The 26,670-nt window shown below is 49.9% G+C and overlaps 2 protein-coding genes and 1 long non-coding RNA gene across 6 annotated transcripts in view; 1 reads left to right on the top strand and 2 right to left on the bottom strand.

The window, feature by feature from the left end:
- The window catches only part of CTSB (cathepsin B), a 31,461-nt gene extending 11,271 nt beyond the window's left edge, over window positions 1–20,190 (top strand). The window contains exons 2-10 of one of the 2 annotated variants that reach the window (XM_027088044.1): window positions 12,223–12,373; window positions 13,353–13,438; window positions 14,360–14,474; window positions 16,029–16,147; window positions 16,900–16,985; window positions 17,274–17,417; window positions 17,748–17,864; window positions 18,873–19,001; window positions 19,336–20,190. In XM_027088044.1, coding sequence (XP_026943845.1) covers window positions 12,248–12,373; window positions 13,353–13,438; window positions 14,360–14,474; window positions 16,029–16,147; window positions 16,900–16,985; window positions 17,274–17,417; window positions 17,748–17,864; window positions 18,873–19,001; window positions 19,336–19,421 — 1,008 coding nt within the window. In that variant the 5' untranslated portion in view covers window positions 12,223–12,247 and the 3' untranslated portion in view covers window positions 19,422–20,190. Of the gene's footprint in view, window positions 1–12,222; window positions 12,374–13,352; window positions 13,439–14,359; window positions 14,475–16,028; window positions 16,148–16,899; window positions 16,986–17,273; window positions 17,418–17,747; window positions 17,865–18,872; window positions 19,002–19,335 lie in introns of those variants that run through there. The other variant, XM_027088045.1, reaches the window with a different exon arrangement.
- LOC113610172 (uncharacterized) lies at window positions 18,595–22,497 on the bottom strand. Its single transcript, XR_003428983.1, has 2 exons — window positions 22,353–22,497; window positions 18,595–21,205 (listed from the first exon to the last, which is right to left on the bottom strand). It is a non-coding gene; the product is annotated as an uncharacterized LOC113610172 (long non-coding RNA).
- A 1,328-nt stretch (window positions 22,498–23,825) lies between these two features.
- Window positions 23,826–26,670, bottom strand: part of FDFT1 (farnesyl-diphosphate farnesyltransferase 1) — a 37,824-nt gene continuing 34,979 nt past the window's right edge. For all 3 annotated transcript variants that reach the window (XM_027087925.1, XM_027087926.1, XM_027087924.1), the window contains one exon: window positions 23,826–24,711. In XM_027087925.1, the coding sequence (XP_026943726.1) occupies window positions 24,490–24,711 (222 nt within the window). In that variant the 3' untranslated portion in view covers window positions 23,826–24,489. The remainder of the gene's footprint in view (window positions 24,712–26,670) is intronic.

Raw genomic sequence — 26,670 nt, 5'->3', positions numbered from 1 at the left:
TGTGGTATCAAGGTGATGGTGGCCTCGTAGAAGGAGTTTGGGCGTCTTTCTCCCTCTGCTATATTTTGGAAGAGTTTGAGAAGGATAGGTGTTAGGTCTTCTCTGAATGTTTGATAGAAGTCGCCTTTGAAGCACTCTCGTCCTGGGCTTTTGTTTGTTGGAAGATTTTTAATCACAGTTTCAGTTTCAGTGCTTGTGGTTGGTCTGTTCATATTTTCTATTTCTTCTTGATTCAGTGTTGGCAGTTTGTGCATTTCTAAGAATTTGTCTATTTCTTCCACTTTGTCCATTTTATTGGTATAGAGTTTCTTGCAGTAATCTCTCATGATCTTTTGTTTTTCTGCAGTGTCAGTTTTCACTTCTGCTTTTCATTTCAAATTCTGTTGATTTGAGTCTTCTCCCTTTTTTTCTTGATGATTCTGGCTAATTGTTTATTTATTTTGTTTATCTTCTTAAATAGTCAGCTTTTAGTTTTATTGATCTTTGCTATCATTTCCTTCATTTGTTTTTCATTTATTTCTGATGCGATTTTTTTTTTTTTCCTTCTGCTACTCCTGGGGGTTTTTTGTTTTTCTTTCTCTACTTGCTTTAGTTGCAAGTTTAGGTTGTTATTCGAAATGTTTCCTGTTTCTTAAGGTGGGACTGTTTTGCTATAAACTTCCCTCTTAGAACTGCTTTTGCTGCATTCCATCGGTTTTGGGTCGTCCTGTCTCCTTTGTCATTTGTTTCTAGGTATTTTTTTATTTCCTCTTTGATTTCTTCAGTGATCACTTTGTTATCATGTAGTGTATTTTTTAACTTCCATGTGTTTGTGTTTTCTATAGATCTTTTCCTGTAATTGATATCTAGTCTCATAGCGTTGTGGTCGCAAAAGATACTTGATACAATTTCAATTTTCTTAAATTTACCAAGGCTTGATTTGTGACCCAAGATATCTATCCTGGAGAATGTTCCATGAGCACTTGAGTGAAATGTGTATTCTGTTGTTTTTGGGTGGAATGTCCTAAAAATATCAATTAAGTCTATCTTGTGTAATGTATCATATAAAGGTTGTGTTTCCTTATTTAGTTTCCGTTTGAGTGATCTGTCCATTGGTGAAAGTGGGGTGTTAAAGTCCCCTACTATGAATGTGTTACTGTCAATCTCCGTTTTTTAGGCTGTTAGTATTTGCCTTATGTATTCAGGTGCTCCTATGTTGGGGGCATAAATATTTACAATTGTTATGTCTTCTTCTTGGCTCAATCCCTTGATCATTATGTAGTGTCCTTCTTTGTCTCTTCTAATAGTTTTTATTTTAAAGTCCATTGTGTCTGATATGAGAATTGCTACTCCAGCTTTCTTTTGGTTTCCATTTGCATGGAATATCTTTTTCCATCCCCTTACTTTCAGTCTGTATGTGTCTCTGGGTCTGAAGTGGGTCTCTTGTAGACAGCATATATATGGGTCTTGTTTTTGTATCCATTCAGCCAATCTGTGTCTTTTGGTGGGAGCATTTAGTCCATTTACATTTAAGGTAATTATCGATATGTATGTTCCTATTCCCATTTTGTAAATTGTTTTGGGTTCGTTATTATAGGTCTTTTCCTTCTCTTGTGTTTCTTGCCTAGAGAAGTTCCTTTAGCATTTGTTGTAAAGCTGGTTTGGCAGTGCTGATCTCTCTCAGCTTTTGCTTGTCTGTAAAGGTTTTAATTTCTCCATTTAATCTGAATGAGATCCTTGCTGGGTAGAGTAATCTTGGTTGCAGGTTTTTCTCCTCCATCACTTTAAATATGTCCTGCCAGTTCCTGCTGGCTTGCATAGTTTCTGCTGAAAGATCAGCTGTTAACCTTATGGGGATTCCCTTGTGTGTTATTTGTTGTTTTTCCCTTGCTGCTTTTAATATGTTTTCTTTGTATTTAATTTTTGACAGTTTGATTAATATGTGTCTTGGCGTATTTCTTCTTGGATTTATCCTGTATGGGACTCTCTGTCCTTCCTGGACTTGATTAACTATTTCCTTTCCCATATTAGGGAAGTTTTGCACTATAATCTCACCAGATATTTTCTCAGACTCTTTCTTTTTCTCTTCTTTTTTGGAACCCCTATAATTCGAATGTTGGTGCGTTTAATGTTGTCCCAGAGGTCTCTGAGACTGTCCTCAGTTCTTTTCATTCTTTTTTCTTTATTCTGCTCTGCAGTAGTTATTTCCACTATTTTGTCTTCCAGGTCCCTTATCCGTTCTTCTGCCTCAGTTATTCTGCTATTGATCCCATGTAGAGTATTTTTAATTTCATTTACTGTGTTGTTCATCGTTGCTTGTTTCATCTTTAGTTCTAGGTCCTTGTTAAATGTTCTTGCATTTTGTCTATTTCCAAGATTGTGGATCATCTTTACTATCATTATTCTGAATTCTTTTTCAGATAGACTGCGTATTTCCTCTTCATTTGTTAGGTCTGGTGGGTTTTTATCTTGCTCCTTCATCTGTTGTGTGTTTTTCTGTCTTCTCATTTTGCTTATCTTACTGTGTTTGGGGTCTCCTTTTTGCAGGCTGCAGGTTCGTCGTTCCCGTTGTTTTTGGTGTCTGTCCCCAGTGGCTAAGGTTGGTTCAGTGGGTTGTGTAGGCTTCCTGGTGGATGGGACTAGTGCCTGTGTTCTGGTGGATGAGGCTGGATCTTGTCTTTCTGGTGGGCAGGTCCACATATGGTGGTGTGTTTGGGGGTGTCTGTGGACTTATTACGATTTTAGGCAGGCTCTCTGCTAACATGTGTGGTTGTGTTCCTGTTTTGCTAGTTGTTTGGCATAGGGTGTCCAGCACTGTAGCTTGCTGGTCGTTGAGTGAAGCTGGGTGCTGGTGTTGAGATGGATATCTGTGGGAGATTTTTGCCATTTGATATTATGTGGAGCTGGGAGGTCTCTTGTGGACCAGTGTCCTGAAGTTGGCTCTCCCACCTCAGAGGCACAGCACTGACTCCTGGCTGCTGCACCAAGAGACTTTCATCCACATGGCTCAGAATAAGAGGGAGAAAAAGTAGGAAAATAGAATTAGTAGAAGTAGAAAGAAAAAAAGGAAGGAAGGAAGAAAGGAAAGAAGGAAGAAAGGAAGGAGAGGAAGGAGGAAGGAAGGAAAGGAGGGAGGGAGGAACAGAGGGACGGAGGGAGGAAGGAAAGAAGGAAGGAGTTAAGGAAGAAAAGAAGAAAGGAAGAATATAAAGTAAAATTAAATAAAATATAAAGTTATTTAAATAAATGAATAGTTATTAAGGAAAAAATTAAAAACAAAAAACGGACGGGTAGAACCCTAGCAAATGGTGGAAGCAAAGCTATACAGACAAAATCTCACACAGAAGCATACACATACACACTCACAAAAAGAAGAAAAGGGCAAAAAATCATAAATCTTCCTCAGAGTCCACCTCCTTAATTTGGGATGATTCGTTGTCTATTCATGTATTCCATAGTTGAAGGGTACTTGAAGTTGATTGTGGAGGTTTAATCCGCTGCTTCTGAGGCTGCTGGGAGAGATTTCCCTTCCTCTTCTTTGTTCTCACAGCTCCCAGGGGCTCAGCTTTGGATGTGGCCCCGCCTCTGTGTGTAGGTCGCCAGAGGGCGTCTGTTCTTCGCTCAGACAGGGCGGGGTTAAAGGAGCCGCTGATTCGGGGCCTCTGGCTCACTCAGGCCTGGGGCAGGGAGGGGTACGGTTGCTGGGTGAGCCTGTGGTGGCAGAGGCCGGAGTGACGTTGCACCAGCCTGAGGCGCGCTGTGCGTTCTCCCTGGGAAGTTGTCTCTGCATCCCGGGACCCTGGCAGTGGCGGGCTGCTCAGGCTCCCGGGAGGGGAGGTGTGGAGAGTGACCTGTGCTCGCACACAGGTTTCTTGGTGGCGGCTGCAGCAGCCTTAGCGTCTCCTGCCCGTCTCTGGGGTCCGCGCTTTTAGCCGCCGCTCGCACCCGTCTCTGGGGTCCGCGCTTTTAGCCGCGGCTCGCACCCGTCTGTGGCGCTCCTTTAAGCGGCGCTCTTAATCCCCTCTCCTCACGCACCAGGAAACAAAGGGAAGAAAAAGTCTCTTGCCTCTTCGGCAGCTCCAGACGTTTTCCCGGACTCCGTTCCGGCTAGCCGTGGTGCACTAGCCCCTTCAGGCTGTGTTCACGCCGCCAACCGCAGTCCTCTCCCTGCCGTCCGAAGCCGAGCCTCAGCTTGCAGCCCCGCCTGCCACGGTGGGTGAGCAGACAAGCCTCTCGGCCTGGTGAGTGCCAGTCGGCACAGATCCTCTGTGTGGGAATCTTCCCGCGTTGCCCTCCGCACCCCTGTTGCTGCGCTCTCCTCCGCGGCTCCGAAGCTCCCCCCCTCCGCTACCCGCAGTCTACGCCTGTGAAGGAGCTTCCTAGTGTGTGGAAACCTTTCCTCCTTAACAGCTCCCTCCCACTGGTGCAGGTCCTGTCCCTATTCTTTTGTCTCTGTTTTTTACTTTTTCTTTTGCCCTACCCAGGTACATGGGGAGCTTCTTGCCTTTTGGGAGGTCTGAGGTCTTCTGCCAGCGCTCAGTAGGTGTTCTGTAGGAGTTGTTCCCCATGTAGATGTATTTCTGGTGTATCTGTGGGAAGGAAGGTGGTCTCCGCGTCTTACTCTTATGCCATCTTCCCCTCCCTCACCATTCTTATTCAACATAGTTTTGGAAGTTTTAGCCACAGCAATCAGAGAAGACAAGGAAGTAAAAGGAATCCAAATCGGAAAAGAAATAAAGCTGTCACTGTCTGCAGATGACATGATAATATACATAGAGAATCCTAAAGATGCTACCAGAAAACTACTAGAGCTAATCAATGAATTTGGTAAAGTAGCAGGTTGCAAAATTAATGCACAGAAATCTCTGGCATTCTTATACAATAATGATGAAAAATCTGAAAGTAAAATCAAGAAAACACTCCTATTTACCATTGCAACAATAAGAATAAAATATTTAGGAATAAATCTACCTAAGGAGACAAAAGACATGTATGCAGAAAATTATAAGAAACTGATGAAAGAAATTAAAGATGATACAAATAGATGGAGAGATATACATGTTCTTGGATTGGAAGAATCAACATTGTGAAAATGATTCTACTACCCAAAGCAATCTACAGCTTCAATGCGATCCCTATCAAACTACCACTGGCATTTTTCGCAGAACTAGAACAAAAAATTTCACAATTTGTATGGAAACACAAAAGACCCCAAATAGCGAAAGCAATCTTGAGAACGAAAAACGGAGCTGGAGGAATCATGCTCCCTGACTTCAGACTATACTACAAAGCTACAGTAATGAAGACAGTATGGTACTGGCACAAAAACAGAAAGATCAGTGGAACAGGATAGAAAGCCCAGAGATAAACCCTCGCACATATGGTCACTTTATCTTTGATAAAGGATGCAGGAATGTACAGTGGAGAAAGGACAGCGTTTTCAATAATTGGTGCTGGGTAAACTGGACAGGTACATGTGAAAGTATGAGATTAGATCACTCCCTAACACCATACACAAAAATAAGCTCAAAATAGATTAAAGCCCTAAATGTAAGGCCAGAAATTATCAAACCCTTAGAGGAAAACATAGGCAGAACACTCTATGACATAAATCACAGCAGGATCCTTTTTGACCCACCTCCTAGAAAAATAGAAATAAAACCAAAAATAAACAAATGGGACCTAATGAAACTTCACAGCTTTTGCACAGCAAAGGAAACCGTAACCAAGACCAAAAGACAACCCTCAGAATGGGAGAAAATATTTGCAAATGAAGCAACTGACAAAGGATTACCCTCCAAAATGTATAAGCAGCTTATGCAGCTCAATAACAAAAAACCAATCAACCCACTCCAAAAATGGGCAGAGGACCTAAATAGACATTTCTCCAGAGAAGATATACAGACTGCCAACAAACACATGAAAGAATGCTCAACATCCTTAATCATCAGAGAAATGCAAATCAAAACTACAATGAAATATCATCTCACACCAGTCAGAATGGCCATCATCAAAAAATCTAGACACAATAAACGCTGGAGAGGGTGGGAAGAGAAGGGAACCCTCTTGCACTGCTGGTGGGAATGTGAATTGGTACAGCCACTATGGAGAACAGTATGGAGGTTCCTTAAAAAACTACAAATAGAACTACCATATGACCCAGCAATGCCACTACTGGGCATATACCCTGAGAAAACCATAATTCAAAAATTGTCATGTATCAAAATGTTTATTGCAGCTCTACTTACGGTAGCACAGAGATGGAAACAATCTAAGTGTTCATCATTGGATGAGTGGATAAAGAAGATGTGGCACATATATACAATGAAATATTACTCAGGCATAAAAAGAAACGAAATTGAATTATTTGTAATGAGGTAGATAGACCTAGAATTTGTCATACAGAATGAAGTAAATCAGAAAAAGAAAGATAAATACTGTATGCCCACACATATATATGGAATTGAAGAAAAAAAATGTCACGAAGAACCTAGGGGTGAGACAGGAATAAAGACACAGACCTACTAGAGAATGGACTTGAGGATATGGGGAGGGGGAAGGGTGAGCTGTGACAAAGCGAGAGAGAGGCATGGACATATATACACTACCAAACGTAAGGTAGATAGCTAGTGGGAAGCAGCCGCATAGCAGAGGGAGATCAGCTCAGTGCTTTGTGACCACCTAGAGGGGTGGGATAGGGAGGGTGAGAGGGAGGGAGACGCAAGAGGGAAGAGATATGGGAACATATGTGTATGTATAAGTGATTCACTTTGTTATAAAGCAGAAACTAGCACACTATTGTAAAGCAATTATACTCTAATAGAGATGTAAAAAAAAAAAAAAAAGCTTGGCTGTGTGTCCCTGGGATGTCAGGATGCCTGTGTTCATTTCCCTCCTTCCTGAGCCCCAAGGCCCATGGTGGTCCCAGGACTGGATTCAGCGTGGTGTGGGGAGCAGCTCTGTTCTTAGGGGAGGCTCACAGCGTCACCTGGACGCAGGCCCTAGTTTGCCCAGGACAACATTCTGCGGAGCTCGAGCGGAATGTGCTTTCATATGAACAGTCAAGTGCTCTAAGGATTTGGAGTGGAAAGAAGTGACAGAGCTCCCCCCCCCCCTTTTTTTTTTTTTTTTTTGCTCTCACTGTTGTGGCCTCTCCCGTTGCGGAGCACAGGCTCTGGACACGCAGGCTCAGCGGCCATGGCTCACGGGCCCTGCCGCTCCACGGCATGTGGGATCCTCCTGGACTGGGGCACGAAGCCGTGTCCCCTGCATCGGCAGGCGGGCTCTCGACCACTGTGCCACCAGGGAAGCCCGAGAGCCCCTTTTTTAAAGCCAGAGAGTAGCTTGGAAAAGGGCCAGGGGGTGTAATGGATCCCAAGGTCTTCCCAGGAAGTAAGCTGACTGAGGGCTGCAAGTCACATCTGCCCACAGCTGCCCTTCCTCCTGTCCACACCCTGATGGGGATCTGGTGACTTGCAGGTGTCCTAATCCTGTTTGGGGCCCTCTTCCCTCACAGTAAGGACTTTCTGTTCTTTCTCTCTGGTTTTTAAGGGGAGAAGAACCGCCACAGAATTGAGAAAAGGGAAGTGTTTGTTCAAAAGAGGGGAAGTGGAAGCTGGTGGTGTTTCATGCTGAGACCACGAGTGGGATCGTGACTGGCTTTGTAACAGCATAGCTCATGCTTTAAACCATTTGTACTTAGTTTGTCCTGTTTCAGGATGCATGTGGATGTGGACAGAAAGCAAGAGGTGGTGTTCACTGGAATGCAGGGGCATCTGTCTGTCCCCACAGGAGGAGAAATCTGATTCCGTATTCTCTGGCATCTCAGCAACCTCTGGACCCTTAGAAGGAGAGGTCCGTTGGGAGATTGATTGGAGTTAAAATCTCAGTTTTAATTGGGGCTCTTTGTGATGTGGAGGTATTTTGGGTGGGTTTGAGTGAACTGGACTTGTCTGGCATGGACTGCAAGTGGGGAGAGGAGAAGAAACAGGGAGGAGGAGAAGGGTGGGGCCTCTGCTGCCTTCTGACTGGCGGGCACCCTCCTTTCACTCTGGACTTCCACCCGGGGACACGAGTGCTCACCAGCTCCATTTCACAGGTGGTGAGACTGAGGCTCAGTGAAGGCGGGTACACAGTTGGGAAGTTAGCGGAATCCAGCCCCACTCTCATCCTCTCCAGCGGCTCCGGCGGCTGTTGACCACTTGAACTCCAGCCCAGATGCTCTCCTGTGATGCTGTGGCCCCGGCGGGCGGGCTGCGGCTGCAGGGAAGGCCCCATGACCAGACTGGAGTGGTGATTCATACTGCACCCTGACTCCAGGCTCACGGGCCCGGTTCTCACTGAGGCCAGGGATGAGCAGGGAGAACAGTTGGCAGGAGCCGTGGAGCAGGAAAGGAGGGTGGACCGTGGGGCAGTTGTCAGCACGGCAACTGAGAACCAAATGGGAGCTGCCCACGGTCCCCGCCCCCGCGAAACCAGAGAATCCTTTCGTCTTTTTTCTGGCTGTGCCACGCAGCTTGCGGGATACCAGTTCCCGGACCAGGGTGGCCAGGGATCGAACCCAGTCCCTCGGCAGTGAAAGCGCCAAGAGCTAACCACCGGACCGCCAGGGAATTCTAGAAACCAGAGATCTGTGCAGTCCGGTTGCGTGGAGGGGTCCCACGCTCCACGTGAGCGGCCGGCTAAGTCCGCAGGGGGCCCTGGGGACGCTCCTGTTTGACACACGGGGAGTGTTCTGCGCGGATGGCCTCTGATATCCTGAGGACCCTGCCATGTTTCTGACACCTGGACAGGTAGTGGTGAGAGCCTAGGGTGGCGACCCTTCCGGGTGCGATTCTGACGGGCCCATCAGCCAGGCCTCCCCCTGCCTGGTGGGTCCAGACGCCCTCTTGTGGGGAGCACACTTCCCATCTTGGGGCAGTGTTAAGATGCCAGGGGTAAGTCAGGGTGTCGATATAAAGGAACCCTCTGCTTTGCGTCTCTGCCCAGAAGACTTTTAAAACAGGCCCCGGACAGCTCTGTCGCCCCTCCTGCCACACGCGGACACGGCAAGACGTTTCCTAACAGTTTGGAGGCTCCTGACACAGGGTCACGTGAGCATCAGCTTCCCCATGAGTCACTGAAAATGGGAAGGTTAAGCATTCTGAGCAGGAAGTCACTGGGGAGAAGGCATCTGATTGGAAACAGAGCGTTTGGGGGCTCATCAGAACAAGTGTTCTTTCAGGTGGGTGGCTCCGGGTCTTTGGTCGCACCAGCTATTATTCTTCCTTAAAAAAAAAAAAAAAACCCACAAATATAACATGCTCATTTAAAAAATATATATATATATATGTAACATGCTCGTTTAAAAAAAAAAGGCGGCTATATAGTGAAAATCAGTTTCTTGGGACTTGTGTATGTTTTTCTCAATGTTTTGCACGAATGACAGGGATAAACATGTACGTGGCTTGATGGGCTCACACTTGCCATGACTCACCTGCTGCTTTGCTCCCCTTCACTTACTGTCTGTTTTCGTCTTTTTTGTCAGTACAGTGTGATTCACTTCAACTAGTTTATTTCTTAATGGCTGCTTTTATATTCTGTTATTTAAGCATTTACCACAGCTGTGACAGTTAATGTTATTAGTTGCTTTCTTTCCGGTCTTCTGCGAACACCAAGAATGTTTAGTGAACACCCGTATACCGGTATCTTTCGTCTTGAGGCTTGTGGGATACATTTCTAAATGTCAAACTGCTGAGTCAAAGGGCATGCAGTTAGGAGAATTGATAGAGTTTGGGTCATACCTACCACTGGGTATTCATCAGCGTTAGCGTCTGTTTTCTCTACACGTCTAACCCCAGCTGAAAACTTTCCACCCCTGCCACCTTTGCCAGTCTGAAAGATACATACCTCTTTGTTGAGCATCTTAAAGTATCTGTTGGCCTTCTATAGTATTTTCTGTACATTTACTGTATATGTCCTCTGGCCATTTTTCTATTATGCTTTTTCTATTCTGATTTTTTGAGTCCTTTGCGTATTAGGGAAACAGAACCCTAAGTATTTGTAAGGACTGGTTTTTGTCCATTTGTCACTTTATATTTTGTTTTTTTCTAGAAGAGAGGCTTTATTTTCATGTAATCATTTTCCCCTTTAAGATTCTATTTTATGTCGATCTTAGGCATTCCTCACGCCAATGTTACATTTATAAAAGTGCCCTTATTTTCTTCATACAACTTCTGTTCTTATTCAAGATCTTTGTTTCATGTAGCACTTTTTGTATAGTAAGGACTTGAGAGTAAAGATTGAGTCTTTTGGGGTTTTTTCCCCAAAATGCACAGCCAGTTGTGCAGGCACCATCCACCAAGATGTGCTGTTTCCTCCCTCGTAGGATGTGCTTCCAAATGGCCTGTTCAGTTGATGCAGCTCTTCCTGGGCTGGCGTCACCCAGGGTTTATCATACGTTTCCCACCCCAGACCTTCAGGCCTCCATCACTGTTCTTCTCCAGAACCGTCTGGCTATCTTCACACATGGATTCCTCCAAGTTAATTGTTGCTTAAGCAACAATTAAGTTAGGTTTTCCCTTGAATATAAATCACTGTGTGGAAGGCAGCATGTTCAGTGCTGTCACCTACGTCATCTTCATGTACCCCTCACAAAAACCTGTGACCCGAGGTGACCCAGTGACCCTGCTGTTCCAGCCCGAGGTCAGGGACAGGAGATCCCAGCACGCGCACGCGCGCATACACACACACACACACACACACACTCTCACTCTCTCTCTCACTCGCTTACTGAGTGGGCATCTCACGAGGCCCTGCAGTGCCGTGGCGCCCAGGTCACATTTCTTGCTCTCATCAGAGCTTCTTGCCTAAGAGTGTGCCTCAGAGGCTGAGCTGGAAGTTGGCAGTCTCCTGACCTGCAGGCCAATCCAAGAGCTAAGGCCTTGGTGGTGATGGGATGGCTTCCCTTCTCGGGAGCCCCGTCTCTGAAACTGGAAGCAGAGCCCTTGGCTGACTGGAAAAGCCACGGACAGTTCCGGGAGACCTGTGCCACCGGCCAAACCAGCTGTTTCCCAGCTCTCGAGACGGCACGCGCGGGGCTGGAGGTGGGCTTGTGTTTGCTTGTTTGGTGTCCAGAACGTGGCTCATGAGATCGCTCTTCTCTCACGTGTTTGTCATCCCACTGGTCTTCCACTTGAGACATGATCACGGGGAAAGGCTGTTTATTCCTTGGGAGCACAAACTTGGGAGAAGTCACAAACTTTGTTCCAGGAACCCATGGAGAGGCAGGTTGACCACAGTGGGGAGGGCACTGGATTCGACTTTGCCTGAAGGTCCGGGTTTGTCCATTTGTTTAGGATGGACTTGTTGAAACTGCTTGTCGCCTGGGCCCTGGGGTGGGTTCTGACAGATAGCAGAGCGGCCTCGGCCCCGACCTCCCAGCTCACGAGATAGTTGATCTACAAACCATGCAGTGACCAGCATCATTTCAGACTGTGAGCCCTGCCCTGGCCCTGCAGCAGCTCTAGAGACCGGTGACGTGGCGTCCTGCCGGCATCCAAGGAGGCCTCACGCACACAGCACAGCCCTTTCTTGGCTTTCTCTCTCGTGCATGCTCCCAGCCACCTGGAGGAGAAGCACACAGCCTGTCTCAGCCATTCAGGCCATTACAACAGAATGCTACAGACGGTGGCTTCCAAACAAACTTACTGCTCACAGTTCTGGAGACTGGGAGCCCCAGATCAGAGGCCAGCATCGGCCAGTGAGGACCCCCTGCCTGCTCAGACTTCCCCTGTGTCCTCACATGGAGGAAGGGGGGCCAGCGAGCTCTGTAGGAGCTCTTTTATAATAAGGGCAGTAATCACATTCATGAGGGCTCCACCCTCATCATTCCCCAAAGGCCCCACGTCCTAACACCATCACCTTGGGGGGTAGGATTTCAACTTGAATTTGGGGGCGTGGGACACAAACATGAGTCCATTTCACAGTCCTGCATGCTGTGGGCAGGGGCTGGGACTTTGAGACAAGGCCTGAGAGCACATGGTCACCGAGGCTTGAAGGCTGTCTGCTGACACCTCAGTTCCAGAAGAAGAAACTGAGGAGCACAAGGGGGCAGGTATTAGAGCCAGGATGGAATGGGATCCCTTTGACCACTGGGTTGTTTGTGGCCCCAGAACAGTGCTACCTGAGGTGACACCTTGTGTGTGTCAAGCACTTGAACTGAGGGAAGAAGCATCCTGATGTCTTGTGTCCTTTCCTTTCCAGGTTAATCTAGGATCCAGTTTCCAAAATGTGGCGGCTCCTGGCCACACTCAGCTGCCTGGTGGTATTGACCAGTGCCTGGAGCAATGTGCATTTCCCGCCTCTGTCGGATGAGCTGGTCAACTTTGTTAACAAGCAGAACACTACGTGGAAGGTGGGCTGGGGGCGCCTTCTGTGTACTCTGACTCCTGAGGGAGGGGCTGCAGCTGTGGCCCACGGGACAGTGTGTCCTAGACAGTTGATCTGATTCATAGACCTGGCCACTGAGGCCTACGTGCACCGCCCTGTCCCCTTCCCTGGTGTATGTATTGTCTGTGTGTGAGAGTGTGTGAAGGTGCATGGGGGAAAACCAGCTCTGGAAGAGTTCACCACCGGGTAGACACTGTAACCCCACCGTGGTAGGTGTCACAGCCCATCAGTACCACCAACTCCGTGATTCTGCCCAGCCCTGAGGCCCGAGGCTACAGGAACAGAGGGATGAGGGATAAGCCATGTTCAGGGCATTGGAGGGTCTCTCGTGACGTCAGCAAGTGGTACAGCTTGGGGGAGATCCCCACTGGTCTGAGAGCTGCCCACTGCCCGTGCGGTCACTCTGGGCCGCTCCCCGCCTGCTCTGCAGATGCCTGTCTTAATCCATTCAGACGGCTGTAACAAAAGCGCAGAGGTCAGTGCTTGTAAACCGGAATGTGTTGCTTGCAGTTCTGGAGGCTGGAGGTCCAAGATCAGGGTGTTGGCGGTCAGGTTCTGGGGGGGGGGGCCCTCTTCCGGGTTGCAGGTGGCTGACCTCTTGTGCCCTCACTTAGCCTGAGGGGTAAGCTAGCTCTCTGGAGTCGCCTTATAAAAGGGCACGATCCCATTCATGGGGGCTCCACCCTCATGACCTAAGCACCTCCAAAGGCCCCACTTCTTAACACCATCACGTTGGGGTTAGGTTGCAACATGAATTTTGGGGGGGGACACATTTGTTCTGTAGCAGTGCCCCAACCCCCTTGCTCTGCGGAGGTGGAGGGGCCCCCGGCCTTGTCAGGGCTTGTGTGGGTGGTGTGCGTGCTCCACCCCATCTCTGGAAACATCCCCACCCCGCTGCCGCCCCCTGTTGGTGGGTGACTGCTATGGGTGCGGCTGTCTTCCAGGCTGGACACAACTTCTACAACGTGGACCTGAGCTACGTGAAGAAGCTGTGTGGCACCTTCCTGGGCGGGCCCAAGCTGCCCCAGAGGTGAGTGCCCACTACTGGGGAGGACGCACAGCTACACCAGCACTGCTGCCATGGGAGCAGAGATGCTTGGCACAGAGGGAAGGGGGAGGCAAGAAGGCGTCCCTGGCATCTGTAGGCCTCACTGCCCCCAGAGCTGCAGGGACTCTGCCTGAGGTACAGGGGCTAGCCACCGATGCCAGAGTTTCCTACGGTGCTTCTCCAGGCGTCCCAGCTGCAGTGGGAAAGGCCCCAGGTCTGGGTCTCCAAGATCTGAATGGACCCAATCTTGAATAATTTAAGGAAAATCTAAGAAAAGCCATATGATCTGCTGTTAATGTTTTTTTTTTTTTTTTTTTCTGGAAAAGTCTGCAGTTTCTATTTTCATGTAGATATTACTCTTGAAGGAAGTGTTAGAAAAACCTAACAGTGAGGATGGGATAGTTACGTTATGGGGACCATTACACAGTTGTGAAGGTATTTAAAAAATGATGAACCTGGGCAGATGTTTGATTCGGGGTCGGGTTGGGGAAGCAAGAGATAAAATTATCTGGACCCTGTGGCGAAAACTCTTCAAAGATATCCATAAAATGGGTGTAGAAAGAAACGTACAGAAGAGTAAGTTACGTGGAGCAGTAGAACCTATTTTGTTTTAGAAATTCCAAGGGGGGAATTCCCTGGTGGTCCGGTGGTTAGGACTCCACGCTCTCACTGCTGAGGGCCCGGGTTCGATCCCTGGTTGGGGAACTAAGATCCTGCAAGCTGCACGGCACAGCCAAAAAAAAAAAAAAAATTGTGTTTAAATAAATAAAATTCCAAGGGGACACCCTTGCATACGCCCTCCTTTGCATGTCCTTGTGCCTGGCCCCTTCTAGGTGACCTTTGCGGGGATAGGAGAGTGGGTTCTAAGGTGACAGCTTGTGACGGAGACCTTCCTTTTTCCAGAGCTGCCTTTGCTGAGGGCATGATTCTGCCTGAAAGCTTCGATGCCCGGGAACAGTGGCCAAACTGCCCGACCATCAGAGAGATCAGAGACCAGGGTTCCTGCGGCTCCTGCTGGGTGAGTACCCTGCTGGCCGGGAGGGCTGGGGCCAGGGGACAGGTTGGGGTGGGAGAGACCAGGGGAGTTGAGGTTAGACCAGCTGTGACTAGAAGGTTCCCAAGTCTCAGTCTCCACCAGTATAAAAACAAGAAGGATCCCTAAGGTCGTGAATCATTGCAGGACCAGGCGGAAGAATCAGTACATGCAGAATGCCCTGTACAGGGCGTGTCCCACGTATGGGTTGTGAAGCAGTTTTTATTTCTGTTTGACACACTGTCCCAGGCCATCAGCAAATACCATAAACTTTGAAGAAGCATCCCATCTGTATCAATGGCTACCTTAATTGTGTTTGTTTGGGTAAAATACATGACATAAATTTAACCATCTTAATCATTAAATGTACCACCCAGTGGCGTTGGGTCCATTCGGGTTGCTGTGCAGGTATCACCACCTCTGTCCACAGAGCCCTTCATTGTGCAAAACTGAGACTCTGTCCCCACGAAACACTAACTCCCATTCCCCTCTCCCCAACCCTCAACAACCACTCTTCTGCTTTCTGTCTCTTGTGGTTTTTTCTTTTTTTAAATCAGTGTATTCCAGGGTAACTCGCAGGGTGGGATTGGGAGGAGGGGTTGAGTGGGGACGGCAGTCCGGAAGCACGTGCAGTCACATTCTGCACTGCTGAGGAGCCCCTGGGACATTTTTTTTTTTTTTTTTGCGGTACGCGGGCCTCTCACTGTTGCGGCCTCTCCCGTTGCGGAGCACAGGCTCCGGACGCGCAGGCTCAGCGGCCATGGCTCACGGGCCCAGCCGCTCCGCGGCATGTGGGATCTTCCCGGACCGGGGCACGAACCCGCGTCCCCTGCACCAGCAGGCGGACTCTCAACCACTGTGCCACCAGGGAAGCCCCTCCCTGGGACAGTTTTATAGCTCACCCAGGGTATGGGGGGGTAGGTAGGTGCTTGGAAAGGGAAAGTACATTCTTAAGATTCATGAATGGGTAACTGGTCTGTTTCGTGGGTACCAGGAATATGTCAGCGAAGGTTTTCATCATTGTTTGGGGACTAACAGAACATAGAGGCTACCAGGCCCTAGTGATTATTAAAATCTAGTAAATACTAAAACCTTTGATGACACAGAAGTGATTGACTGCACCGTGCATTCCTGGGTAGGGTCAGCAGAAGAATCGGAGGAACTGTAAGGGCCCAAGGGGGAATCGATCACGCTAACAGCTCTGTGCTCCACCCCCCCCTTTTTTTTTGTCTCTCACTATTTTAACTAGTCTGGGTACCTCATATGTAAGTAGATTCATACAGTATTCGTCCTTCGTACAAGCTATATTTTTATGTCAGAAACCAAAGACCGCATGTTTCAGCAGCGAACTGAATGCCCAGGTAGAGGTTTGGGGTGGACTTGTCTCTTGATTTAATGCCCAGCTTGAGTACCAGGCCCCTCCGCTGCCGTGGAGAGGGACCAGCCACCAAGAAGGCACGGGGTGCCTGATGTCGCCCCCCGGGTGGAGGCTGGAGGGCCCGCAGTGCAGGATGGGGCTCAGTGTGCCGGTTCTTGCAGGCGTTCGGGGCGGTGGAAGCCATCTCTGACCGGCTCTGCATCCGCAGCAATGGACGTGTCAACGTGGAGGTGTCCGCCGAGGACATGCTGACCTGCTGTGGCGACGAGTGTGGGGAGGGGTGAGTCGGAGGCCCTCGAAGCCGCCCAGCAGACCCGCGGGTGGGCGCTGGCCGGGGGGCTCCCTGCGGGCGGGAGCGCCGCTCCCTCAGGCGGGATGACGCCTCTGCTGAGACATGATGGGGACCCGGGGCATCGGAAACCAGGCCGGCCGCGCAGAGCTGGGTGTGGGCCATGGGGGCCAGACACAGGTTCTCCGCACAGGAGGCTTAGCTTCTGGGTTTTGTCGTGCTGGTTCCCTTCCTGCTTGAGGAAATGTAGTGGTCTCTGGGGCCTGTCTCCTCTGTAATTAAGGGTGGTGGGCTCCCAGATAAGCCACGTTCGTAACCAGATCCCTGTCTTCTGCCAACTCTGCCCTTGTTTCTGCAACAGTGGTTCTCAGATGCGGCTGCGGATTAGCAATACCTGGGAGTTTAAAAAAAAAAATGCCCAGGTCTCACGCCACAGCAATGAAATGGGAATCCCTGGCATTGGTGTTCTGTAAGAGCCCCAGGGGATTCTAACGTACTGCCCTTCGAGAACCGCTGTCTAGACAGAAGACAGAGCCTGGTGTGGACGTGATTATGAAAGTACTTCCTGTCTTCTGGGGGCGAGTCCCTGCAAGAAGTGGCTGTCGGGAGGATGAATGGGGCATTTGGGGGTCTGGGAGAACTGTCGCGCCAGTTGCCAAAGGCAGTGGTGGTGCACCGGGCTGTGGTCTGGGAGCAGCGAGAACCACTCTCACCATAAGTTTAACCAGTGGTTCTTTTCTCAGCTGTAATGGCGGCTTCCCCGCTGGAGCCTGGAACTTCTGGACGAAACACGGCCTGGTGTCCGGGGGCCTCTATAACTCACATGTGGGTGAGTGTCTGCCCTCAGCCCGCATCTGGCCAGATAGATTTTATATGCAGGAATAATAGTGGTCTCATTTTCCCCTATAAAGTAGAGATTAAGGGTTGAGGGCAGGAATGCTGGGCTGAAAATCCAGGTCGAAAGACAAGGCAGCCTTGTGTATGGCAGTTAGCAACAGGAGGACAGGGTCAGTGCCGCAGACTTGAGGCTTCTGTTCCCGCTAGCTGTCGCCCCGATTCTTCACTCTGGCCTCGACGGGCCTCCTCCTGACACCCACCTTTGTCCTTGGCCCTCCAGGCTGCAGGCCCTACTCCATCCCCCCCTGCGAGCACCACGTGAACGGCTCCCGGCCCCCGTGCACGGGGGAGGGCGACACCCCCAAGTGCAGCAAGATCTGTGAGCCCGGCTACACCCCATCCTACAAAGAAGACAAGCACTTTGGTAAGCGGGGCGGGCGCCCCCAGTGCACCGGCCGGGGGAAGCCAAGGAGGGAAGACCAGGGCTTTGGGGTCTTAGGTCAGGAACACAGAATGGGGCCTATCTTACGGGAGGGAGCAGCACACTGCATTCTGCCCGTTTCCACCCTGAAGTCTGCGGGAATGGTGTCTTAGAACTCCAGCCTAGGAAGGAAGAGACCAAAGGTCTCATTTCATGGGGGAGTAGTCTGCCCTAGAATCCTTCTGGGTGCTGCCTGCCCTGTTTCCAGGGTCTCAGGCCCCGTGCGACCCTCTGTGGGAGGCGCCCTGCCTGACTTGGCCTGTCCCTTTGCAGGATGCAGTTCCTACAGCGTCTCCGGTAGCGAGAAGGAGATCATGGCGGAGATCTACAAAAACGGCCCAGTCGAGGGGGCCTTCTCCGTATATTCGGACTTCCTGCTGTACAAGTCTGGTGGGTCTCGACCCCTGGTGGCAGCTGGAGGGGGAGGGAGGGCTGGGTTCCCGGCTGGCAGGACCTCCTGGGGGGAGGTGGGCCTCCAGGGGGAGGTGGTAGAGCAGCCACACGCCCCTGGCTGCCCCTTGGCTGGTGGTAGAGCTCTCCGCAGCGGAAAGACCAGCTCTCATCTCTCCTTGGGGAGCCTTTCCATCCCCGCCTCCATTGCTTCCTCATCGCATTCACGTTGGCCTTGGCAGAGTCTAAGCGTCATGCCCAGCACCCAGTGGATGAGGAAAGAGGGAGCACCTTGCTGTGGGGATTCAAACAGCCGGGGACAGGATGGTCCCCGCCTGAGAGCTTAGAAATCCCCCATTCCAGACGAACAGTCTGTGCTGAGGGCTTCTGTCTCATTTTATATGCTGCTAGATCGAAAACTCCAAAGCTCTCCAATCTTATAGAAAAAAAACCAAGGTGCCTGGCAAGAAAAATGATAAAGTTGGTAGTTCTTAACAGTCTCCACCAGTATTATATGAGAGGACGCATTTCCAGTTTGACGAAGTGATTCACCAGTGAGGCGGTAGCCTGGGGGTCCTCAGAGCACCTTAGCCAGCATCTTTCTGGGTCATCAGCACTGCCAGCCCAGCCCCTCTCCCACAGCACCTCTGCAGGGTGTGCCCCAGAGCAGCAGTGAAACTAAGCCACGGAACCCTTTCGACACATCATTACGTGAAGTCACTGTATGTAACACAGATATCTGTTGGTATTTTTATTAAAATTTACAACTTTAGTTTTAAAGGGAACCAATGAACACATTTGATTGGCCTCCATCTTAATATTTACCTCCTATAGTGTGTTAGGCTTTCATTCCAAAATGTTGTGGGAACCCCTGGAGCCTTCTTGTGGAACGCCAGGGCCGGTCCTTTCCTCTGGCCCCGTCCGTCCTGCCCGGGGTGACCAGTGAGCTGGAGGGGTGCTGTGGCAGATGGGGTGGCTGCCCGGCCTGACCGCTGTCTCCTTTCCCAGGGGTGTACCAGCACGTCACAGGAGAGATGATGGGAGGCCACGCCATCCGCATCCTGGGCTGGGGAGTGGAGAATGGCACCCCCTACTGGCTGGTCGGCAACTCCTGGAACACCGACTGGGGTGACAATGGTGAGCGCAGCCCCTTCCTGCTGAGAGCAGGGCCCCCTGAGCAGGGCACAGCAGGCGTCCTGTCCTGCTCCGCCAGCTGTGCAGGTGCCGGGGAGCCGGGGCTTCCACGAGGGCAGCCTCTGATCCCGGGAGGGTGTGTGCTGGGCCTGGGTCCCCACAGCACCAGGTGCAGGGGCTGGATGCGAGCTGAACGGAAACCGGCAGAGCACCTTGTGGGCCGGCTGGTGACAGCTTTGGGGCTGGTTTGTGACTTCCGTTTCCCCGTTTTTCAGGGGTGGGTCTGGATATGTCGGCAAAAGCCAAGCACTCTCTAAAGGCGTCTTCTGCTCTCTAGGCTTCTTTAAAATCCTCAGAGGAGAGGATCACTGTGGAATCGAATCGGAAATTGTGGCTGGAATCCCTTGCACTCGTCAGTACTAGAAGGTGTAACTCCTGTGGGCCTGTCCGCCGGCCCTGGGGCAGTTTTTCCCTAAATACCGCCATTCAGACTGGGGATGAGATGCAGGGGTAGGAATGTCTGAAGGACTGGGTCAGGCCGAGCCTCCTGTCTGCCATCCGCACTGTCTTCCAAGGAGACGCAGCCTAGGCCAGCCCAGCAGACGGGCTGCTGTCACGATGCAAGCACTTAGGCAAGTAAGCCTCTGCCGAAGCATGTAGACCAGCTGTGTAGTGCCTGCTGCCCCCGCCTCTGCGTCACCAGGGAGCAGGACAGACCGGAAGGGTTTGTAGTTTCCCAAAGGAGTGGGAAGCAGCGCTCTCCTAGCTAGATGGATTCCCACCCAAGCAGGCAGCTTTCTGGACCCGGAATAGGTTGAGAAGAGATAGATAGTGGGGGCAGCCCTTTGGAGAAAGCCACGTTCTCCCAGGGCCCCTGCGTCTGTCGAGGTCTGCAGCGCTGCTAACCCTCGCTGGTCTTGTCCTTGGCATGATTCTTAGGTTTTCTGTTGTGTGCTCCTCGGCTGATCAGGTGGATGAGAGTCTGCTGGTTGCAAGAGCTGGACTAGTGGTACAGATTGTCTCCTTCAAACTCAGTGGTTGAGATTTCTCTTACCTGCTGCTCTCTGATAGCCCTCTGATACCACAGTCTGGGGAGAAGCCGGCTTTTACTGTTTTGAAATCACTGCTTCACGCTGTTAATATAACAAAGAAAAGAATGACTGCCAATAAAATGCCTCTTCTTCAATGTGAAGTCTGCGTCCTGGTGGCATCTCGAAGGTTGTTTGTCACTGTCCGTAGACATTTAGCTGCTGTCTCTCCTCATGGATCTGGGTGCCCTTGAACCTCTAACCAGGGATATCTTGCCTGGGTTGAGTGGAACAAAATAAATACCTAATTTTTAACTTCACTGCTGCAGCCATACCTTCAAACCACAGCACCTCCTCTCTTCTTACTTTCCTGTCATTCTCATCAACCCTTTTCTATAAGTCTACCACCCCACACTGCCCCAACCCTCGATGAACTCTGCGCCTGCTTAATTAAACAGGTAAGAACTCTTACCTCTTTTTTTATTTTACCAACCGCACACCAGCAGTGACCTGAGGGTTCCTGCAGGCGTGGTGTGCTGGTGGTGTAACCAGTCCTGCTGGAAGACCAGCTTCCCAGGTCGGGGCAGAGCCCGTGTGCAGTTATGAGCTCCTGCCTCTTGAGACGCTCGTTAAGAACTGCTGCTTTGCATCATCCTAATTACCCGTACACAACGGGAGGACCCCAGTTAGTTCTCCAGGGAACAGGAGACTGAATCTCCACCTCTACCCGCACCCCGGCCTGTCAATACCCCAAGTCATTTCCCTTCCACAACTGGGAGTGGAACCAGCTCTTTCCAGAAGCACAGGAGGTTTAACTTCTGATGTGCCCCAGAAATTAGGATCAGAACTACCTCAGATACGCTCTTGAACACCTGGTGAACATCACTGCAGGAAAAACTGGTGAAACTCATAGTACTTACAGAATGTTTAACAAGGGTTAAAGCTACAAATTCTTCATTGCAGTATCTGTACAATTTCAGCTAGGATACATTCATAAGCTCAGTGAAGTTCTAACATTTTCTACCCACTCCCAAACTGCGTTGAATAATTCTGTTTACTACTTTCTCCAATTCGCACCCCTTACCCACCTGCACCTCCATCCTCACCCGAATGCCAGCAGAGATACACTAAGTGAACCGAACTGGACCTCGGGGCATCTTCGTGCTTGGCCTGAGGAGTCTGTTAGAAAATAGAAAGCAATGTTTACGATTGGGATTGACGTCACTACTTCAGTACACACTACCCCACTACCACCACCTCATTGCCTCAGTTCAGTAGGTGGGAAGTTTTTCTTGGGTGCCCCCAAACAAGATGACAGTTGGAAGTGACAGTGCCTTTTCATTCTTTACATGGAGAAGGGCGTATTTTTGTTCAGATTTAGAAGGGTGAGCAAAGGTAGTCCAACCTTTCCCGTTCCTTTAATAGGCATCAGAAACTGTACTTGGGAGCCTCAGGAGTGGTCCATGGACCAACAGCATTGCCATCTCCGAGGTTCTTGCAAGAAATGCACAATTTGGGGACAGACCTGAATCTGCATCTGTAGTTAACCAAGACTCCAGGTGACACGTTCACTATGGTTTGAGGAACGCCTTAGAGCAGTGGTTCCCAAGCTGGTCTCCTGACCAGCAACATTTGTGTCACCAGGGAACTTGTTAAAAACATAGGTTTAGGGGCACCTCCCCAGATCCACTGAGAAATCTAGCAATCTGGAACCTTCAAGCAGTTCACTAAAGTTTAAGAACCAGCCTTAGAGCTCTGTTTCCAAAACTAAGAATAACCTAGGGCTTCCCTGGTGGTTAAGAATCCGCCTGCCAATGCAGGGGACACAGGTTCGAGCCCTGGTCCGGGAAGATCCCACATGCCGTGGAATGGCTGGGCCCGTGCGCCACAACTGCTGAGCCTGCGCTCTACAGCCCGTGCCCTGCAACAAGAAGCCACCACAATGAGAAGCCTACATGCAGCAACGAAGACCCAATGCAGCCAAAAATAAATTTAAAAAAAAAGTAATCTAGAATGCCTGTTAATTAACAAATGTCTAGTCACCCCTCCTCCTCCCCCTACACCTGTGGCCACAGAGAAGGGGCTCAGTAGATAGCAAGAGTGGCGCTTGCAGGTAGTTGTTTCCCAGGGCAGGGTGTGGGTGTGTGTGCAGGTCTCAGCTAGGGCTCCAGAGAAAGTTCCCCAAATGGGGTTAGGCTCTGTTAAGTTTCTTGATTTAAAGCCCTGGATTCAGATAGGTCAGATATTCCTCTGAGGAAAACTTAAAATCTCCCACTGTATGAGTCACGTAGACTATGCCAGGGATGCTATACATTTAATTACTTACCTTAAAAGTGTGGAGTAGACGGTGGGGTTGCCAGATTAAGCAAGTAAAAATACAGGATGCCAGGGCCTCCCTGGTGGCGCAGTGGTTGAGAGTCCGCCTGCCCATGCAGGGGACACGGGTTCGTGCCCCGGTCCGGGAAGATCCCACATGCCGCGGAGCGGCTGGGCACGTGAGCCATGGCCGCTGAGCCTGCGCATCCGGAGCCTGTACTCTGCAACGGGAGAGACCACAACAGTGAGAGGCCCGCGTACCGCAAAAAGAAAAAAAAAAAAAAATACAGGATGCCAAATCAGATTTGAATTTCAGAAGTCATTTTTTAGTATAAATATGTCCTGTGCAGTATTTGGAACATAATTATACTAAAAAACCATTTTATCCGAAATTCAAGTTTAACTGGGTATCCTGTATTATCTGGCAATTGCAGTAGAGAAAACATTTAGAAGGGAAATGTTCTTCCAAAGGAGTGGGCATGCGAGCTAAGACCTTTATAGCTTTACAGCTGGGAGGGACGTAAAAGATCATACAAACCACCAGAAGCTCAGAAAGCCCCACAGCTGAGCCAGGAGAGAAGCTTCCAACGCATCCACCTCAGACCAAGGCTCTTTCCAGCGGCTTGTCCCGTGTCCTACGTGAACTGCAGCAGAACTAACAGATTTCAACACACAAATCTTAACACCTACCTTGGAATCGCAAACCAAGTTTTGATGCTTAAATTACTCACTGCTGAGTCTGGCTTACAGCTGGGCTCTAAGTGGTAAGTGACTTTGGCTTCAATGTGGTGACTGGTTCATCCAGGACTGAGTCTCAAGTGAACCAAAACAGTCCACGGTCAGGCGGCGGCCCACACGAGAAGAATCAGTGTGGGTACGTGTGTCACAGTGCAAACCCAACGTTACTGCTGGAACATAGCTCCTTCAGTGACTAAGTCACACACAGCTGCAGCAAAAGAGGACTGACAATACACTACACACCAAGAGCACAGCTTCGGGAAAGTACTGTAATGCCCTGCGACAGGGATTCTCGGCCCGAGGGGCTTTTTCAAACACCCCTCTGAGCTGAGACTCTCAGGGAGTCACTGGGTGGGCACAGCCCAAACCTCGGCGATGCTGGGGGGAAGAGGGAGGTGGACCACCGTGCTGGGGGAACTGGGCTAAGTGCCACTTGGCTTTCAAGCCCATCACCCGAAAACATCTGCCTTTCTTGAGAAACTAACAGAAAAAAACCCCAAAGCTGAAAATACCCTCCGAATGCAATAAAATTTCTGAATGCAGCTAAGAGAATTAGCTAGAAGTAGAGCAGGCTGGTGGAGGTGATGCCCTTGCTCCCTTCCCAGCAGGCACAGCGCAGGGTGGGGAGGCCGGGTCCCTGCTTCCCAGTGGCAGCAGTGGCCACCGTCCCTCACCCAGTAACTCCAGCCTGGAGTTCCATACCTGCCACGCTCACCCAGGCTTCGAGTGAACTGCCCTTGACAAATGCCGAGTAATTCAGTTCTTTATTATAAAAGTCTCAAAAACGTCAGCCTGAACTGGAAACCAACCTGCTACGATGGGACCAAAGGCGATCCTGAAACCTAAACTTTTAAATGAGGAAATAATGCTAACCCCACCCAGAAGTTACTTCCTAGCCTTCACGTGCAGAAGACAGTCTGCATCCTTAGGAAACAGGGGAATATTCCTAGAACTCTAAACATTCACATCTACTACATTCAAGTCCACTGAAGAAAACAAAAGGATGAGAAAAACAGGAACAGAACAGAAAGAAAATGCACTTCACTTTCTACTAGGATAGGTATTCAAAGGTTGCTTCAAATTAAATACATTTAATTCTAGCCCGTATTCACATTAAGTATGATCTCTCTGCAGGCCTGGATGCAGCCCTGACTGTGACCCACAGCAGTGGACACTCAGCCCTCAGTCACCCCGCCCAGGTGGGCACAGGTGAACACAGGTGGCCAAGGCTGAAGTGTCCTTTCCCTTTAATCTTAATTTCACCACATGTCACAGTTTCTAAAGTTCTAGGCCCACAGAGTTCCTTGAGGAATTAAAGCAGGAGGGAAAAAAGGGGGGAAGCCCACATCCATCCCTGAAGAGAAGGTCAGTCCATTCCCCAGGATGTTCTGTCTCCCGACCAAGCCCAGTCAGCGTTCTCCGGTCTGAACATAGTCCTCTGTGACCTGGGACAGGGTGCTCAGATACTGCCAGCTCAGGGCCGCCAGGAGCATGACAAACGACAGGTAAATGGGTGAGTAGTGGCTCCGACAGATGAGCTGACAGTTGGGAAGATTCTGTGACCTGATCGTGGAGATGATCTGCCTTGTTTTAGTAGAACATGGGTCGGAGTTGGGGATTCTGTGATAAATCTGTGGAAGAAAGAGACGAAAATAGTAAGTCCTAGGAACTTTATAAACATCTGTGTTCACTTCTTACCACAACCTGAAACAGGTAGGCATTTTATGCCCATTTTACCAATGAGAAAAACTGAGGCTCAGAGAACACAAAAGCAATAACCCAAAGTCACTCCACTAATAAGGCAGGATGTCAGCGGGGCCTGTGTGATCCCACGGGCCATCCCGGAGCAGCAGGGTGGCCCCCAAGAGCCCCACCCTCGGAACCTCGCAGAGCCAGTGACATCCACGTTGCTCGCTGAGGGTACAGCAGAGCCACACGGAGGAGGAAGCACACTGCACAGACCGGGCACGGGCACTCGGGAGAACGCAATGGACTCTGAGGTGTGCGCAGCAGGCGAGAACAAAGCAGGGCCCCCGAGAGTCACCCTGGAGGCCTCCCCGTCCCTGCACACCCTCCCCTCCGAAAGCTCCAGAATCCGCGCTGAACCCAGGCCTGCAAACACTGCTCCTGCTTAGGTTAGGCCCTCCCACCGGGGCTTCCAAATCGAGCTCCTGCCTCTGTGCTCGAACCCTAAAGCCACTCACTTGCCCCACCACGCTGTCACCAAAGAGACATACAACCCCTTCGGCGTGACAGCCTCGGGGGTTCCCTATCCCCGGCCGCGCGAGGCCTGAGCTCCTGAGCGTGCACCTGGCCCTGCCCAGGCCCCCGTGCATGCCAGCAACAGTTGCCGGTGATCGTCTTCCGTGTGCGATGCTGCTGTTTCTGTTCCCTCCCCGCTCACACCATTCCCTCTGCCCCCGGGAACGCTCCTCCCACGTGCCGTCGCCAGGCTGAGTCCCACCTCCACCCAAGTCTCGGCCTAGGTAGCTGTCTTCCATGTCACGCGGCCCGAATGCCTGGGTCGGGCCGAGGGCCCCCTCGGGTATATACTCTCTCCCCGTCGCCCACGCCGGGCCACCATCTGCGCGTCGCCCTAAATGGACCAAAGGCCTGAAGGCACCGTGGCTTACTTGCCTTTCCATCTCCGGCCCAGCCCTGTGCCCGGCACAGAGCAGGCCCTCGATCAACGTTTCCTGCCTCAAACCAACCGACCCAGAGGTCATTAAGGTGGGAAGCGATGGGGACCTGAGCCCAGACGGAGGCAAAGTGGATGAAGAGGACAGAGCAAGCATATATAAAATTATTATCTTCAATTTTTCCATTACACAATGGGTATGTTCTTCCCACAAACATTCTCTTATATTCTTGCCCCCGTAACCCCAAAAAGCACAGCTACAATTTAGTATAGCGAGGAAATAAAAGAACATGCTGACAGGAACACGCCAATGACATCTAACATCTAACGCGGTACTACGAAGCACAGCTACAGAGAGAAGACCACACGGAGAGAAACTATGTCTTCTCAAAACACTGTAGATAATGGAATTATGCTTACAAAAATAGGAAAAACAAAAATAAAGAAATCAAAATTCCCTTACATTATCCCCCCTCGCTTTGTCCTTATTAGCCTATACATATAAATGTACAAACAGTCACATATTAATACATACATTAATGTAATACGATATACTGGTGTAGTTGATTCCTGGGTTTATTCCTGGGTTTATTCCAGTAATGCAAGGATTCTTCAATATACGCAAATCAATCAACGTGATAAACCATATTAACAAACTGAAGGAGAAAAACCATATGATCATCTCAATAGAGGCACAGAAAGCTTTCGACAAAATTCAACACCCATTTATGATAAAAACCCTGCAGAAAGTAGGCACAGAGGGAACTTTCCTCAACATAATAAAGGCCATATATGACAGACCCACAGCCAACATCGTCCTCAATGGTGAAAAACTGAAAGCATTTCCAGTAAGATCAGGAACAAGACAAGGTTGCCCACTCTCACCACTCTTATTCAACATAGTTTTGGAAGTTTTAGCCACAGCAATCAGAGAAGAAAAGGAAATAAAACG

Source organism: Aethalodelphis obliquidens, unplaced genomic scaffold (genome assembly GCF_003676395.1).
Source record: "Aethalodelphis obliquidens isolate GAN/ISIS:26980383/991018 unplaced genomic scaffold, ASM367639v1 scaffold61, whole genome shotgun sequence".
Classification (NCBI taxonomy): Eukaryota; Metazoa; Chordata; class Mammalia; order Artiodactyla; family Delphinidae; genus Aethalodelphis; species Aethalodelphis obliquidens.
The sequence above is the reverse complement of the archived record's forward strand: the minus strand, read 5'-3'. Positions and strand labels throughout refer to the sequence as shown.